The sequence below is a fragment of the Pinus tabuliformis genome, chromosome 2_2 (genome assembly GCF_031772625.1).
Source record: "Pinus tabuliformis cultivar Carrire ecotype Pingquan chromosome 2_2, CPIR1, whole genome shotgun sequence".
Classification (NCBI taxonomy): domain Eukaryota; kingdom Viridiplantae; phylum Streptophyta; class Pinopsida; order Pinales; family Pinaceae; genus Pinus; species Pinus tabuliformis.
Window position 1 is genome coordinate 1304825225 of NC_142300.1, and position 12438 is coordinate 1304837662.

At 37.2% G+C, this 12438-nt stretch overlaps 1 protein-coding gene across 1 annotated transcript; it reads right to left on the bottom strand.

Annotated features, from left to right (window-relative positions):
- Positions 1-10312: 10312 nt before the first annotated feature.
- On the bottom strand, positions 10313-11213 carry LOC149198282 (uncharacterized). Its single transcript, XM_089404109.1, has 2 exons — positions 10701-11213; positions 10313-10577 (listed from the first exon to the last, which is right to left on the bottom strand). The coding sequence occupies exons 1-2, from the start codon at positions 11164-11166 to the stop codon at positions 10378-10380; spliced, it is 666 nt and encodes a 221-aa protein (XP_089260235.1). The 5' UTR covers positions 11167-11213; the 3' UTR covers positions 10313-10377.
- Positions 11214-12438: the final 1225 nt, after the last annotated feature.

Below are 12438 nucleotides of genomic sequence, written 5' to 3' on the forward strand. Positions count from 1 at the left end.
CTTCTTTCTCTGGAAAGTTAGTCCTGGTTTGTTTTCCAAACTGACATGATCTGCATATGGTGTTGTCAGGAATTTTGATATCTGGAAGATCGCGAACTGCCTGATATTTGCATGCTTTCCTTATTTGAGAGAAGCTTAGATGTCCCAACCTTCGATGCCATAACCAGTGCTCTTCATCCTTGCTTAGATAGCATTGTTGTTGTCCTTCTTCAAATATGTATAGATTATTTGGAGTTCTTTTCCCTTTGAGAACTATTTTACCTGTATCAAGATCACGAACAAGACATCCATTTGATCTGAATATAACCTCGGTTCTTTGATCACACATCTGGCTGACACTTAGTAGATTATGCTTCAATCCATCAACAAACAAAACATTTCCAGCCTTAACATCTTCTTTTAAAGGAGCAATACCTTTTCCTTTTATAGTTGCAGGAGTATCATTTCCAAAAGAGACTTTCTTTCCCTTTTCTAAAATAGAATAAGACTCAAGTTTTTCTTTATCACCTGTCATATGCTTCGAACATCCACTGTCAATGTACCATAGATTTTCCTGTCCTTCTGCATAAAATGCTATCCCACATCTTTCTGTTTGAGGTTCCTTTATTCTCCATGTTTTGGTTCCTGAGGCTTGTTCCTTTTTCCGTTCTTGTTCCTTTCTTTCCTGAAACCTGCTTCTGCATTCAAAGTCTTCATGACCAAAATTATTGCAAATAGAACATTCAACTTCATTTTCAAGAGCCGAAAAGCTGTTATAGGTCTTTTTTCTAATCCCTGTCATACTTCTTTGTTTTTGAGCTTCCCTAGTCATGATTGTTTTATACGCAACACATTGAGCTGCTTTGTGACCAAAGTTATGACAAGAAAAGCATTGTCCATTGAAGAAGCTTCTGCGGTTATTGAATCTACCAGCCAACTGATTGTAATTTCTATTTTCATCTATTTTTGAACCAAACTGGGAAGACTTTACCTGTGGCTGGTTGTGGCTTTTGTTCACCCTTAAGCTGGATTGCCCCTGATAGTTTCTGTTTGAAGTTTGTCCCTGCTTTACCTGATGATCTTCATTGTGCTTTTGCTCATTTCTTCTTGCTGCATCAAGATAACTTTTTGAAGTGGATGCTTGAGAAGTTTCTCCATTATAGCCCAGACCTGTCTTATTTAGTGGAGACCGCTGCACACTGATAATCTCATCCAAAGTTTCAGATCCTTTGACAAACTTGAGATTAATAGCTTTTGTTTTCTCAATTTCTTTTCTAAGACCAACAATTTCACCTTCTAATTTTTCAAGATGTTTTTCCTTTTCATCAATTTGAAATTGTAGAGTATCAATGATCATGTTCTTTTCTTCTATACATCTCTTGAGTCTAGTAATTTCATCATAAAGGTTATCCACATCTACAGCATCCTCATAATCATCATCTTCAAATGCCATTAACAACCTATATTTATTACCTTGTTCATCTTCATCACTGTTTGATAAGCCATCACTATCTTCATGGGTGTAGTAGCTTTTCTTATTTGCACTTTGTTTCTTGTTCCATCTAGCTGGTTCCTTTCCTTTATCCTTATAAGGACATTTTGCAGCATAATGACCTACTCTTCCACAAGCAAAGCATTTGAAAGGTAGCTTACCTCTGAACCTTCCAGAACCCCTTTGAAGATTTCTGACAAAATTTGATTCTTCTTCCTCTTCTTCTGGAACATGGCTTGCTTCATAGTGATCTTCTTTGCCTGATGCCTTAAAAGCAGCCTCCCTTCTGTCTGATGGACCTCCCTTTCTCATTTCATAAGCAGTTAGAATTCCATGTAGCTGAGACATAGTGAGAACACGGAGATTTTCTTTTTCTTCTATTGCAGATACTTTAGATTCAAACTTGGGGGATAATGATCTTAGAATCTTTTGAACTACTATAGACTCTTTTATTTCTTCACCCAAATTTTTCATACAATTAACAATCTCATCTACCCGAAGAAAATAATTAGCCACACTTTCATCATTATACATCTTGAGAGTCTCATATTGAATCCTGAGAGTTTGAAGTTTAGCTTGTTTTACCTGTTCATCTCCTTCATAGCTCGTGATCATTTTGTCCCATATTTCTTTTGCTGATTTGAAGTGCATTACCTTCATGAATTCTGTTTGGGATATACTTCCTAATAGAGTACTGACTGCTTTTGCATTTGTTTCATACTTCTTTTTCTCAGCTGGATCTGTAGGAGTAGCTGAAGGAAAAGCATAGCCTGTTTCTACAATGTCCCAAACTTCTGTACCAAGAGATTGAAGATATGCAGTAACTCTTACCTTCCAATAATTGAAGTTTGTCCCATCAAAAACCGGTGGCCTGATTGATGCTTCTCTCTCGTAGTTGCTCATGATGAACGATCTACCTTCAAGCGATCAAGCTTTTCTGAAGGACCTGCTCTGATACCAATTGTTGGAAATAATACTGAGAGGGGGGGTGAATCAGTATTATCTAGCAATTTAACAAATCTTCCTTATTTGATCTTTTGAATTATTCTTGCATATCAGTACCATAAAATAATGAGCATGAACAAAGAAAATAGACAGTCACACCAAAGAACACAAGATGTAAGGTGGAAACCCAATGTGGGAGAAAACCACCTGCTGCAATATGTCTCTATCTTCTTTCAATTTAGAAATTCTTTTACAATGATTTTGTACTGGTGCAGTCCTTTACCAGTACGCAGGCTGCAACCTGCAGAGAGCTACAACTCTCTCTCGTTTTCCAGTCTCTCCTGGAAGGGAGCTACAACCCCCTACTTCTTTTCATACAAGGACCACTTTTCATAAATTTTCAAACTGGATCCATAAGCATTAATTGATCATCAAGTGTAAGAGAATCACCCAATCAACTGTAGTAACCAGATCAACAATAATAGGACCAAAACCCAGAACACAACAATGATAAACAAGGATTTTAAGAGAAGGAAGCACCCTGCTCAACTGCCAGCCTGAGTCCGGACTCACCCTGTTCAACTGCTAGCCTGAGTCCCTGGACTCACCCTGCCCAACTGCTGACCTGAGTCCCTGGACGCACCCTGCTCAACTGCTAGCCTGTGTCCCGGACGCACCCTGCTCAACTGCTAGCCTGCGTCCCTTGCACTGAGTCTATTGAACTGCCTGCGTCCCGGCGCACCAGAACCCTTCCTGCACCTGCGTCCGGCGCACCTGAAACGCTTCGCTCCTGCGTCCCGGACGCACCTGAACCCTTACTGCACCTGCGTCCCTCTGGGCAAAGATGATTTCAAGACTTTAGAAGTAACCCAGACAATCAGATCTACAGATCCGAGCAAGAGCCGAAGAGATCTCGGTCCATCAGATTCGCCTTGTTTAGATCTAGACCAGATCTTACCCTCATAAGATGTTCAACCAAAAACATGATTAATCCAAATGAACTCCTTTGCTTTATATAGGCAAGCTCCTCCCCAAAACATGGAACAATACCACGAGCCGACACCATAGAAACACAAAACCGTCGGCTAGAAACCACACAAGAAACCCCCACGTGCTTTTCTCTGACTTGAAATGTGTGCACTGGGTGGACGCACCCCCTGAACGGCTGGCCTGCGTCCCTGGACGCGGGTTCTGCATGGTATACCTGCGGGGACGCACTTTCTGAACAGATTGCCTGCGTCCTTCTTAAAAATAGAGAGCTGATCATCAAGAATAGTGATCTATCACCTGAATGGGTTGCCATCAAGGACAACACCTGAATCATAATGCCAACAATATTTTCTTTTATTATTTGGATGCCAATAAGGAGTTATTGTAATATGATTTCCCTTATCATGGTTATATTTTCTTTTGGATTACTTAAGGTGTGTGTTCTCCTTCATGTACTAATTTTGCTTTCTTTATTGATGGATATTTCGTTGGAATTCTCATCATTTCTAAAAATACATCTAAGTATGTTTTGACTTCAATTGGATTTGTATCTTTCTTAGCACTAAGATCAATGGGATCTTTATATTTTCTCTTCTCCACAATTAGGACTCTATAATCTTAAAATTTCGATACTTTCATATAGATAAGTTGACATATTCTATTTTTATTGCTCAAAATTATCAAGCTTCTTAATTACATAAGAATATTTTAGTTATGGTTCCTCAGACATGAAATTAATTGATCTTCTCATTTATAGATGTTATCCTTAATCTTTCGATACTTGAGTTTCTCATTTTTTAATGTTCTAATTTATTGAAGAATTTTTTTATTAAGGTTCTTCAAGCAATAATTTCCTTCAAATTTTTTTATAGGTCTTCATTGAATTTCGTCTTGATGCATTCCTTTTCTCTTTCTAATTTTTATTTCATAGACTTGTACAGGTAATTTTTTACTGTGATATTTTAAGTGAGAATGTCCGACATTTTTATTTACGATAACCTCCTTGAATTTTCTTTACATCTTTGATATTGGATTTTGAATTTATTGAATGATCACCTTTTAGGTATTTTGGTGAAGGTACTATCAAATATGATATCATTGTAATTTCCCAAAAGGTCACTTTCCTCTTCTTGTAGGGAAAAGTAAAAAAAAGAAACTTTGTGTTTAATATAGATAAACCCAATGTTCCAGAACGATGGTAAACTGAGAATTATGTTGATCTCTTATTTATCAAAAATTTCAACATTGAATTGAGATATATATCCATAAGCATTAGTTGTTCCTTGCAAATCCTTCATTTCATTTTCGTTTTTGCAAAAACTATCTTATTTTTCAATTATATTTGGCTCTGGAATTAATAATTAATTTTCCAAACCAATATTAATGTGATTTCCCTTATGGTTCATGCTTGTAATGATTTTAATATATTTTTATTCAATATTTATTTTAAATGTAAGTAACCCACAACATGCAATTAAGAAAACTTTATAAGAGAGTCTTCTTTCTTTCATTTTCAAAAAATAATTTTTTCAATAAGTATAACAAGCTTCAATACTAGTGTCTTTTCTCTTTTATAAAAAAATGTAATTCCACTGCTATATACAATTTCCTTTTCACCAAACACACACACATGGCACACTCTTCCACCCCCTTGGATATTTCTTGGGATGTGGAAGGTGTTACTTTAAAATAACCTGACCTCTATGGTCTGATTATTAAGATAGGGTTACAAAAATCATCTTTTTCCAATCTTTTAAAAATCCAAAATAGATATTACCATCATATTTAGCTCGTCGAGAGCTTTATAATGGTATAAATTTTATTTCAATCTGAATCTGGATTGAAATTTATGCCCATATGAAGCTCGGGTCCCTTAACCCTTGCCACATTAGCAAGTTTTTGCCACATGGGAACTTGAGTGGACTACATGGCACTGTTGCATCAATTTCCATCTAGCTTGGCACCCACTACGTTATCAAGCCATTTCACTCTCATGCCACTCTTCTAAGAATTTTCTAGTTCAAACATCCATAGTGTGATGGTTAACTTCACATTACTTGCAAGGGATTTTTCTTGTCTAATTCCTTCATTGGTTTGCACCCATTTTCTGAGGTGCTTCCACATCATCTTGGGCCCATAGTACCACTGTGCCCCAGTGGAGTGAAGCTATCCACTAGAATTTGAATGGTGTGATGGGAAATTTTGCATTAGATGATGGCCATAGTCTTATCATGTGCCTACCATCAACTACACTCACATTTGGGGAATTATCATTGTCAAACCACCACGATGTGAGGGAAATTTTATGTGACGAAATAGGAAAATATTTGTATTGTGTCTTTTATCTACCACACCCACATTATAAAAGGAACATTGCAAAACACCTCCAGGGAGTCAAGCTTCAAGTGACATGTCCCCTAGTCATGTAGACTCCATGTCAACAACATGTAGCATCCCCATGCCAAGTGGAATCACAAACGTATACCATGTATTAGGTGGATTCAATCAAATGAACATTGAAAAGAACCATTTCCAACTACCACATGTTAGGTGGGTTCATCTGAATCAAAATTCAAAAGAACCCTTTCTAACTACCACATGTCATATTAACAGTGTGACAAGTACATATCCACATCCTCTAAATTCCAATTGGAAGCCACATCTAACCTATGTGGCATCAACCACCTCAACCCACCCAAAAGAACCCACAAAACCTCGCCTTTTAATGTAAATATGCATTTTTTTGTTATGTTCCTTTTTATTTACCGTTCTTTGGGACATAGATATTTTCGTCTACTGAGCCCACTCCCATTATCATTCCTTCATGGCATGATATTAAAAATCACATCAGGTAATAGGGATATTCCCATCCCTTGACTTATGTCATTAGTGCCCCATCTCCATAGCGACCAATACATATCACTTGGCAGGGATAGTGCAACATGGATTAGTATTAATAAACCATAATCCATTTAATTAAATCAATATTACATTAATCCTTCGATATTCATCAAAACCTGAATTATTTTATAATTCCACCAAGGTTTATTTTACCTGTATGCAAACATGTTGCTCCACGACACTCACGCTTGGAAGTCTTATGGACTTTGAGGACTTTTCAAATCCTTCATTCCAATGCAAACATTCCATAAATTTATCCATCTATAGACTCATATACAACACCACCATTCAATATCATAAGGAATTTCCAAAACAAATACTATTAGATCTACTGAGTTACCATGCATTACACCAATCATAACCCTTTGTCTGGATGACAATCACAATCCTTAAACAAATAAGCAATCATAATGTTCAAAACATATCAGACAATGGGACTCACAATCCATAACAATCTAGTTAAGTACATAAAGCATCCATGAATGACTATGAATATAGCTTTGCATTTTATGACGATATCAGTGAAAACAGAGGCCTCCAAACTCCTCATAACCATGAAGAAACCCACATACAACATCCCATCAATGACAACATGAATACCACATTTCTCCATTACAATGTATAACATGTTAGTAAACAACTCAGGATCATACAAAGACCTTAGCAAATTTTCTGAGCTGGCTATTAGAAAAATGCATTAGTTCAATTATAAGTTTGAAACATTAAATATTTCCATATAGTTTAGTTTTTAAACTCTCCCCCTCCACCAGAAAAGATATAAAAGAATAAAGAAAGTAGCACATTTTTAGTATAATCTATTTTTTTGTGAGCTTTTGTTAAGTATTCAATATATTTAATTAAACTTTTACTTAGAATAATTCTATAAAAATATATATTAATAAAATTATTATTTATATTTTTCGATATATATATATATATATATATATATATATATATATATATATATATATATATATATATATATATATATATATATAGATATAGATATATATAATTTTATAATTTTAATCACCTTTCAAAGTTAAGAAATAAGTTTATAAAACGGATCTATATTTCTATTATAAGTAGAAATAAACACAAGTTACTATCATTGTACATAAAATGAATATCTAGAATTAGTTTTGTATTTTTAACAAAGACCAGAAATTAACTTATAGAAGATAGATAGATGAGAAGTTTAGTACACTTATATTTATGTAAAGCACCATGCACATAAAATAGTATAAATAGATTAAAAATAAACAAAAACAATATACATAGATTTATAACAATAAAAAAGTGTCACGTTATAAATGCTTTGTAGATTTTAAATCATCATACCAATTTATACATGTTTATATTCATAATCAATATAGGATGAGAGAATTTTTTTAATACCACATACTTTGTTTCTGGTATAATGCATTAGAAGCTTTGAGCTTAGGAAGCTTTAATTATGTAGGGAATCGATACACCCCAAAAAAGGGCTTTGGCATCATTGGGAGTACCATCCACAATTTAGCTCTATCGCATAACAAAAATATAGCAACCACTCCCCCAATTCCAATCACTATTCCTATCCCTAATGCTATTAATGACATATGTTCATCCACACGACTTAGCCATCCCACTTTTGCACTACTACTCTTAATAGCATTATCACCTTTTCTTGCTTGTCTTTCATTTGTATTACATGAATCTAAAGGACAGCCAAATAAACACTTATTCTTTTGGAATGAAGATACATTGAAAGTGGAAAATTGTGTCCCTGTTGGGATTCGGCCACAAAGATTGTTTGATGAAACATCCAGGACAGCTAGCTCATGTAGAATGGAGAGCTCTTCAGGAATCGATCCACTCAAATTATTGTTTGACAGGTCCAATTGTTCCAAAGTGGATATCCTACTAAAAGATGCAGGGATTTTCCCTTCCAAATGATTATGAGATAAGTTCAGTAGTCGCAAACAATTCATATTGCCTATGCTTGCAGGGATCTCTCCTATGAGATTATTGCAAGATAAATCAAGTATAGTGTTTTGAGCTAACAAATATAATAATGTATACTCATATCTTTTCACGTTAATTTCCAAATCTGCAAATCCTGCACTATAACCATCATTGGATATATTTGCAAATCCAGAAAGTCTCTCAAGATGAACTGGTATTCTTCCACTGAATCTGTTGTTGGACAAGTCCAACACCTGCAAATATGTGAGATTTGTGATGTGCTCAGGAATACAACCATGTAGACTATTATAGCCAAGGCTCAAAGCCCTCAAGTAACGGAAAAATGAAAAGAATTGAGGAAGCTCCCCTGTGAATCCATTTTTGCTTAAATCCAATATTTCAAGTTGGGTATAATTGGCCAAAGATGCAGGCAACATCCCTGAGAGGTTATTGGAATGAGCAGAGAAAAACATTAGAGAAGTATAATCGACAATCTTAGTAGGAATTGATCCCTCCAAGTTGTTTTGAGAAAGATCTAGGGAGGACAACCGAGTCAAATTGGAAAGGGTCACAGGGATGCTATCGGTGAGTTTGTTTTGAGAAAGATCTAGATAGGTTAACTGAGTCAAATTGGAAAGGGTCATAGGGATGCTACCGGTGAGTTTGTTTTGAGAAAGATCTAGGGAAGTCAATCGAGTCAAATTGGAAAGGGTCACATGGATGCTACCAGTGAGCTTGTTTTGAGAAAGATATAGGAAGGCCAACCGCTTCAAATTGAAAAGGGTCACAGGGATGCTACCAGTGAGCTTGTTTTGAAAAAGATATAGGGAGGTCAACCGCTTCAAATTGGAAAGGGTCACAGGGATGTTACCAGTGAGCTTGTTTTGAGAAAGATCTAGGGAGGTCAACCGCTTCAAATTGGAAAGGGTCACAGGGATGCTACCAGTGAGCTTGTTTTGAGAAAGATCTAAGGAGGTCAATCGAGTCAAATTGGAAAGGGTCACAGGGGTGCTACCAGTGAGCTTGTTTTGAGAAAGATCTAGGAAGGTCAACCGAGTCAAATTGGAAAGGGTCATAGGGATGCTACCTGTGAGCTTGTTTTGAGAAAGATCTAGGGAGGTCAACCGAGTCAAATTGGAAAGGGTCATAGGGATGCTACATGTGAGATTGTTTTCAGAAAGATCTAGGGAGGTCAGCCGAGTCAAATTGGAAAGGGTCACAGGGATATGAATGAGATTGTTTCGAGAAAAATCTAGGAAGGTCAATCGAGACAAACTACTAAGAGCTAGAGGAATGCTACCAATGAAATTGTTTTTTGAAAGATCTAGGTGGGTCAGCTGAGACAAATTGACAAGTTCTATGAGGATGCTATCAGTAAATCCATTTCCAGAAATATCTAGATAAGTCAATCTAGTCAAATCACTACAAGTTATAGAAATATTGCTCATAAACTTGTTGAAAGAAAAGTCTATTTCGATCAACTTGGTAAGATTGGAAATAGCGACATGACTACTATCAATAAACATGTTATCAACAACCGTCAAATGGTTCAACTTGGTCAAATTAGCAATGACTTTAAATACGTGAGTAGTGAGGTTATTTGACCAAAGCTCTAATCTCATCAAATTACTGGAATTGGCGATTTGGGCGGGTATGCTGGTGAGGATATTATCCCAAAGAAGTAATCTCGTCAAATTACTCAAATCGGCGATTTCATGGGGTATGTTGGTGAAACTATTTTCGTATATCTCTAACTCGGTCAGGGAGGTCAAGTTCACAATGGCTTTAGGTATGGTTAAGCGAAGGCCAAGAAAAAGAGATTGGAGGGGAAGCTGGAATATTTCAAAAGGAATAGAAGCCATCATGTTCATATTGTCACGAGAAAATGAGAGGTGTCTCAACTGTGTCAAATTTCCCAACTGACGTGGTATACTGCCTGTGAAATTGTTTTCCTCTAGAGCTAGGGACTCTGATTTTTGCAACATGCCCAATTGCACTGGAATAGAACCTTAGAGTAGATTGCCGCTCAAATCAAGTGCTCGCAACGCTTGCAGCTTGCCCAATTCCACTGGAATAGAACCTGAGAGTTTATTGTAGCATGTCAAGAGCCCGCAATGGTCAATCTAGAAAAAATGATCCAAAGAGTGCAACAAAAATAAATCAAGTCGTTGAATAGAACCTGAGAGTTGATTGTCGCTCAAGTCAAGTGCTCGCAACGCTTGCAGCTTGCCCAATTCCACCGGAATATAACCTGAGAGTTGATTGCTGCTCAAGTCAAGTGCTCGCAACGCTTTAAGCTGGCCAATCTTGGCTGGAATTCTTCCTGTGGAATAAGTATCAGAAAGAATGATTCAAATGGAATGGAAAAATTATCAGAAAGAATGATTAAAAGAGTGCAACAAAAATAAATTAAAGAGTGAATTTATAAGGTTGCGGTAAAGGGTACCTTCCAAGAACATCCCCGAAAGGTCTATGCCGACCACTATCTTGGTATGATGTCGGCAGTGAATACCATACCATGACGAGCACAGGTTCTCGGAATTCTCCGCCGTCCAGTTGGAGAGGATACTATATGGATCTGATACGATGAATTTTTTGAACGACAAAAGAGCATCGAGGTCGCTTTTCTCCTGAGCCCGAGCCTCCATTGATGACACCATGAATTGATCACCTTCCTCCTCTATTCGTTCAGAATCAGAGTGACGTGGGAGAGAAGTGAATCCACGTGGCATGTGGCCATATAACTCAGTTCCCTGATGACGAGGACGGGAATACAGATCTTGATGATGATCTGCATATGCCCGACGCGGAGAATGGGAATATGTCTTCCACGCCGAGTGATTGATAGACGTCGCTGCAGGCAGAGAGGCAGCCATGCACAGAAGCAGCAATAACATCACCAGAAGATCCATTTCTACCACTCACACTACACAATACTTCAAATGCTCTGAGTTGTGTGTTCTTAGCTATCATGCGTTCCATATATATAGAAATCCTGCGTAGAATTCGTCTTTGTTCCAACCTTTTTCTTCGTTTATTGCCACAAATTTTCTACGGCGTCAGCGTCACTATACTCCCCCGATTTTTTTAGCTCCTCTGCCCCTTCTGCTCCACTAGAGTCGATTTCTTTGCCCCTTTGCTCTACGGACAGCTCAGGTCTGTGACTACATTAGTCTCTCTCAATACAGCTGCTTTTCATTATGAAGAAACTTCTTCGTGCCTTCTTTGCCCCTCTGCCCCAATCTATTTGATTAATTGGCCCCCATGCTCCACTCAAGTCCAAGTCAATACACTAGAGATCTGTAACTGCCTTCCGATTTCCTAAATCCATATCTGTCTTTCATTTTCCGTGTTTATTTTCTTAGCGTGTACTGGACGATGGAATTTGTCTAGCGTGTATTGGACGATGGAATTTTTCTTTCTCCAATCTCGCATTTTTCTGGGCTAAGCCGCACAAACATCCCTGGTTTTCACTGTCACGGACTTGAAAATAATAAACAAACTTTACAAGATGAAAATCAAAGGTTAAGTTTATTTTATAATATCTATAATTATAATGATTTCTAAACATCCGAAATAATTTTAATTATAATAATTTGCAGACATTATTTACCTTTCGAATCGTTTTTAAAATTTCCTCTGAATATGTCTCTGTATCTTTGGCATTAGTTTCCCCATTTTTTCTCTCATTAAAGTCAAGCCAATACGGACAGCTCAGGCCTGTGAGGACGTTAGTCTCTCTGGTTTTCATTATGAGGAAACTTCTTACTGCCTTCTTTGCCCCAATCTATTTGATTAATTGGCCCCTATGCTCCACTCAAGTCCCATTCAATACGCTAGAGACTTTAATTTCTTAGCGTGTATTGGACGGTGGAAAACTTTTTTTTGGCCAGTTTCTGCTCTCTTCTACAAACCTCAAGTCAAGTCAATATCCTTTCGATTTTCCAAATCGACGCCTGTTTCGATACGTTCGGTACCCTGTAAACGCCTGCCAGTTGGCCTTCTAGCCCACTCGAGTCAAGTCAATACTCATCGCACCTCCTCACTCAAGTCAACCCAAGTCAATACGTGGGGTTTCTTTGCCCCTCTGTACACTCAGCTCGTGATCCTTTACCACATTTTCATTGAAAACTTTCAAGATCCTTACCAAAATCGGTCACTCATTCTAGGATTTTTAGGGAAGC

Coding starts and splice junctions, on each gene's coding strand:
- LOC149198282 (XM_089404109.1), bottom strand. CDS start 11,166: ATGGATCTTCTGGTGATGTTATTGCTGCTTCTGTGCATGGCTGCCTCT. Junction 10,578..10,700: donor TTCGGGGATGTTCTTGGAAG/GTACCCTTTACC, acceptor CTTATTCCACAG/GAAGAATTCCAGCCAAGATT.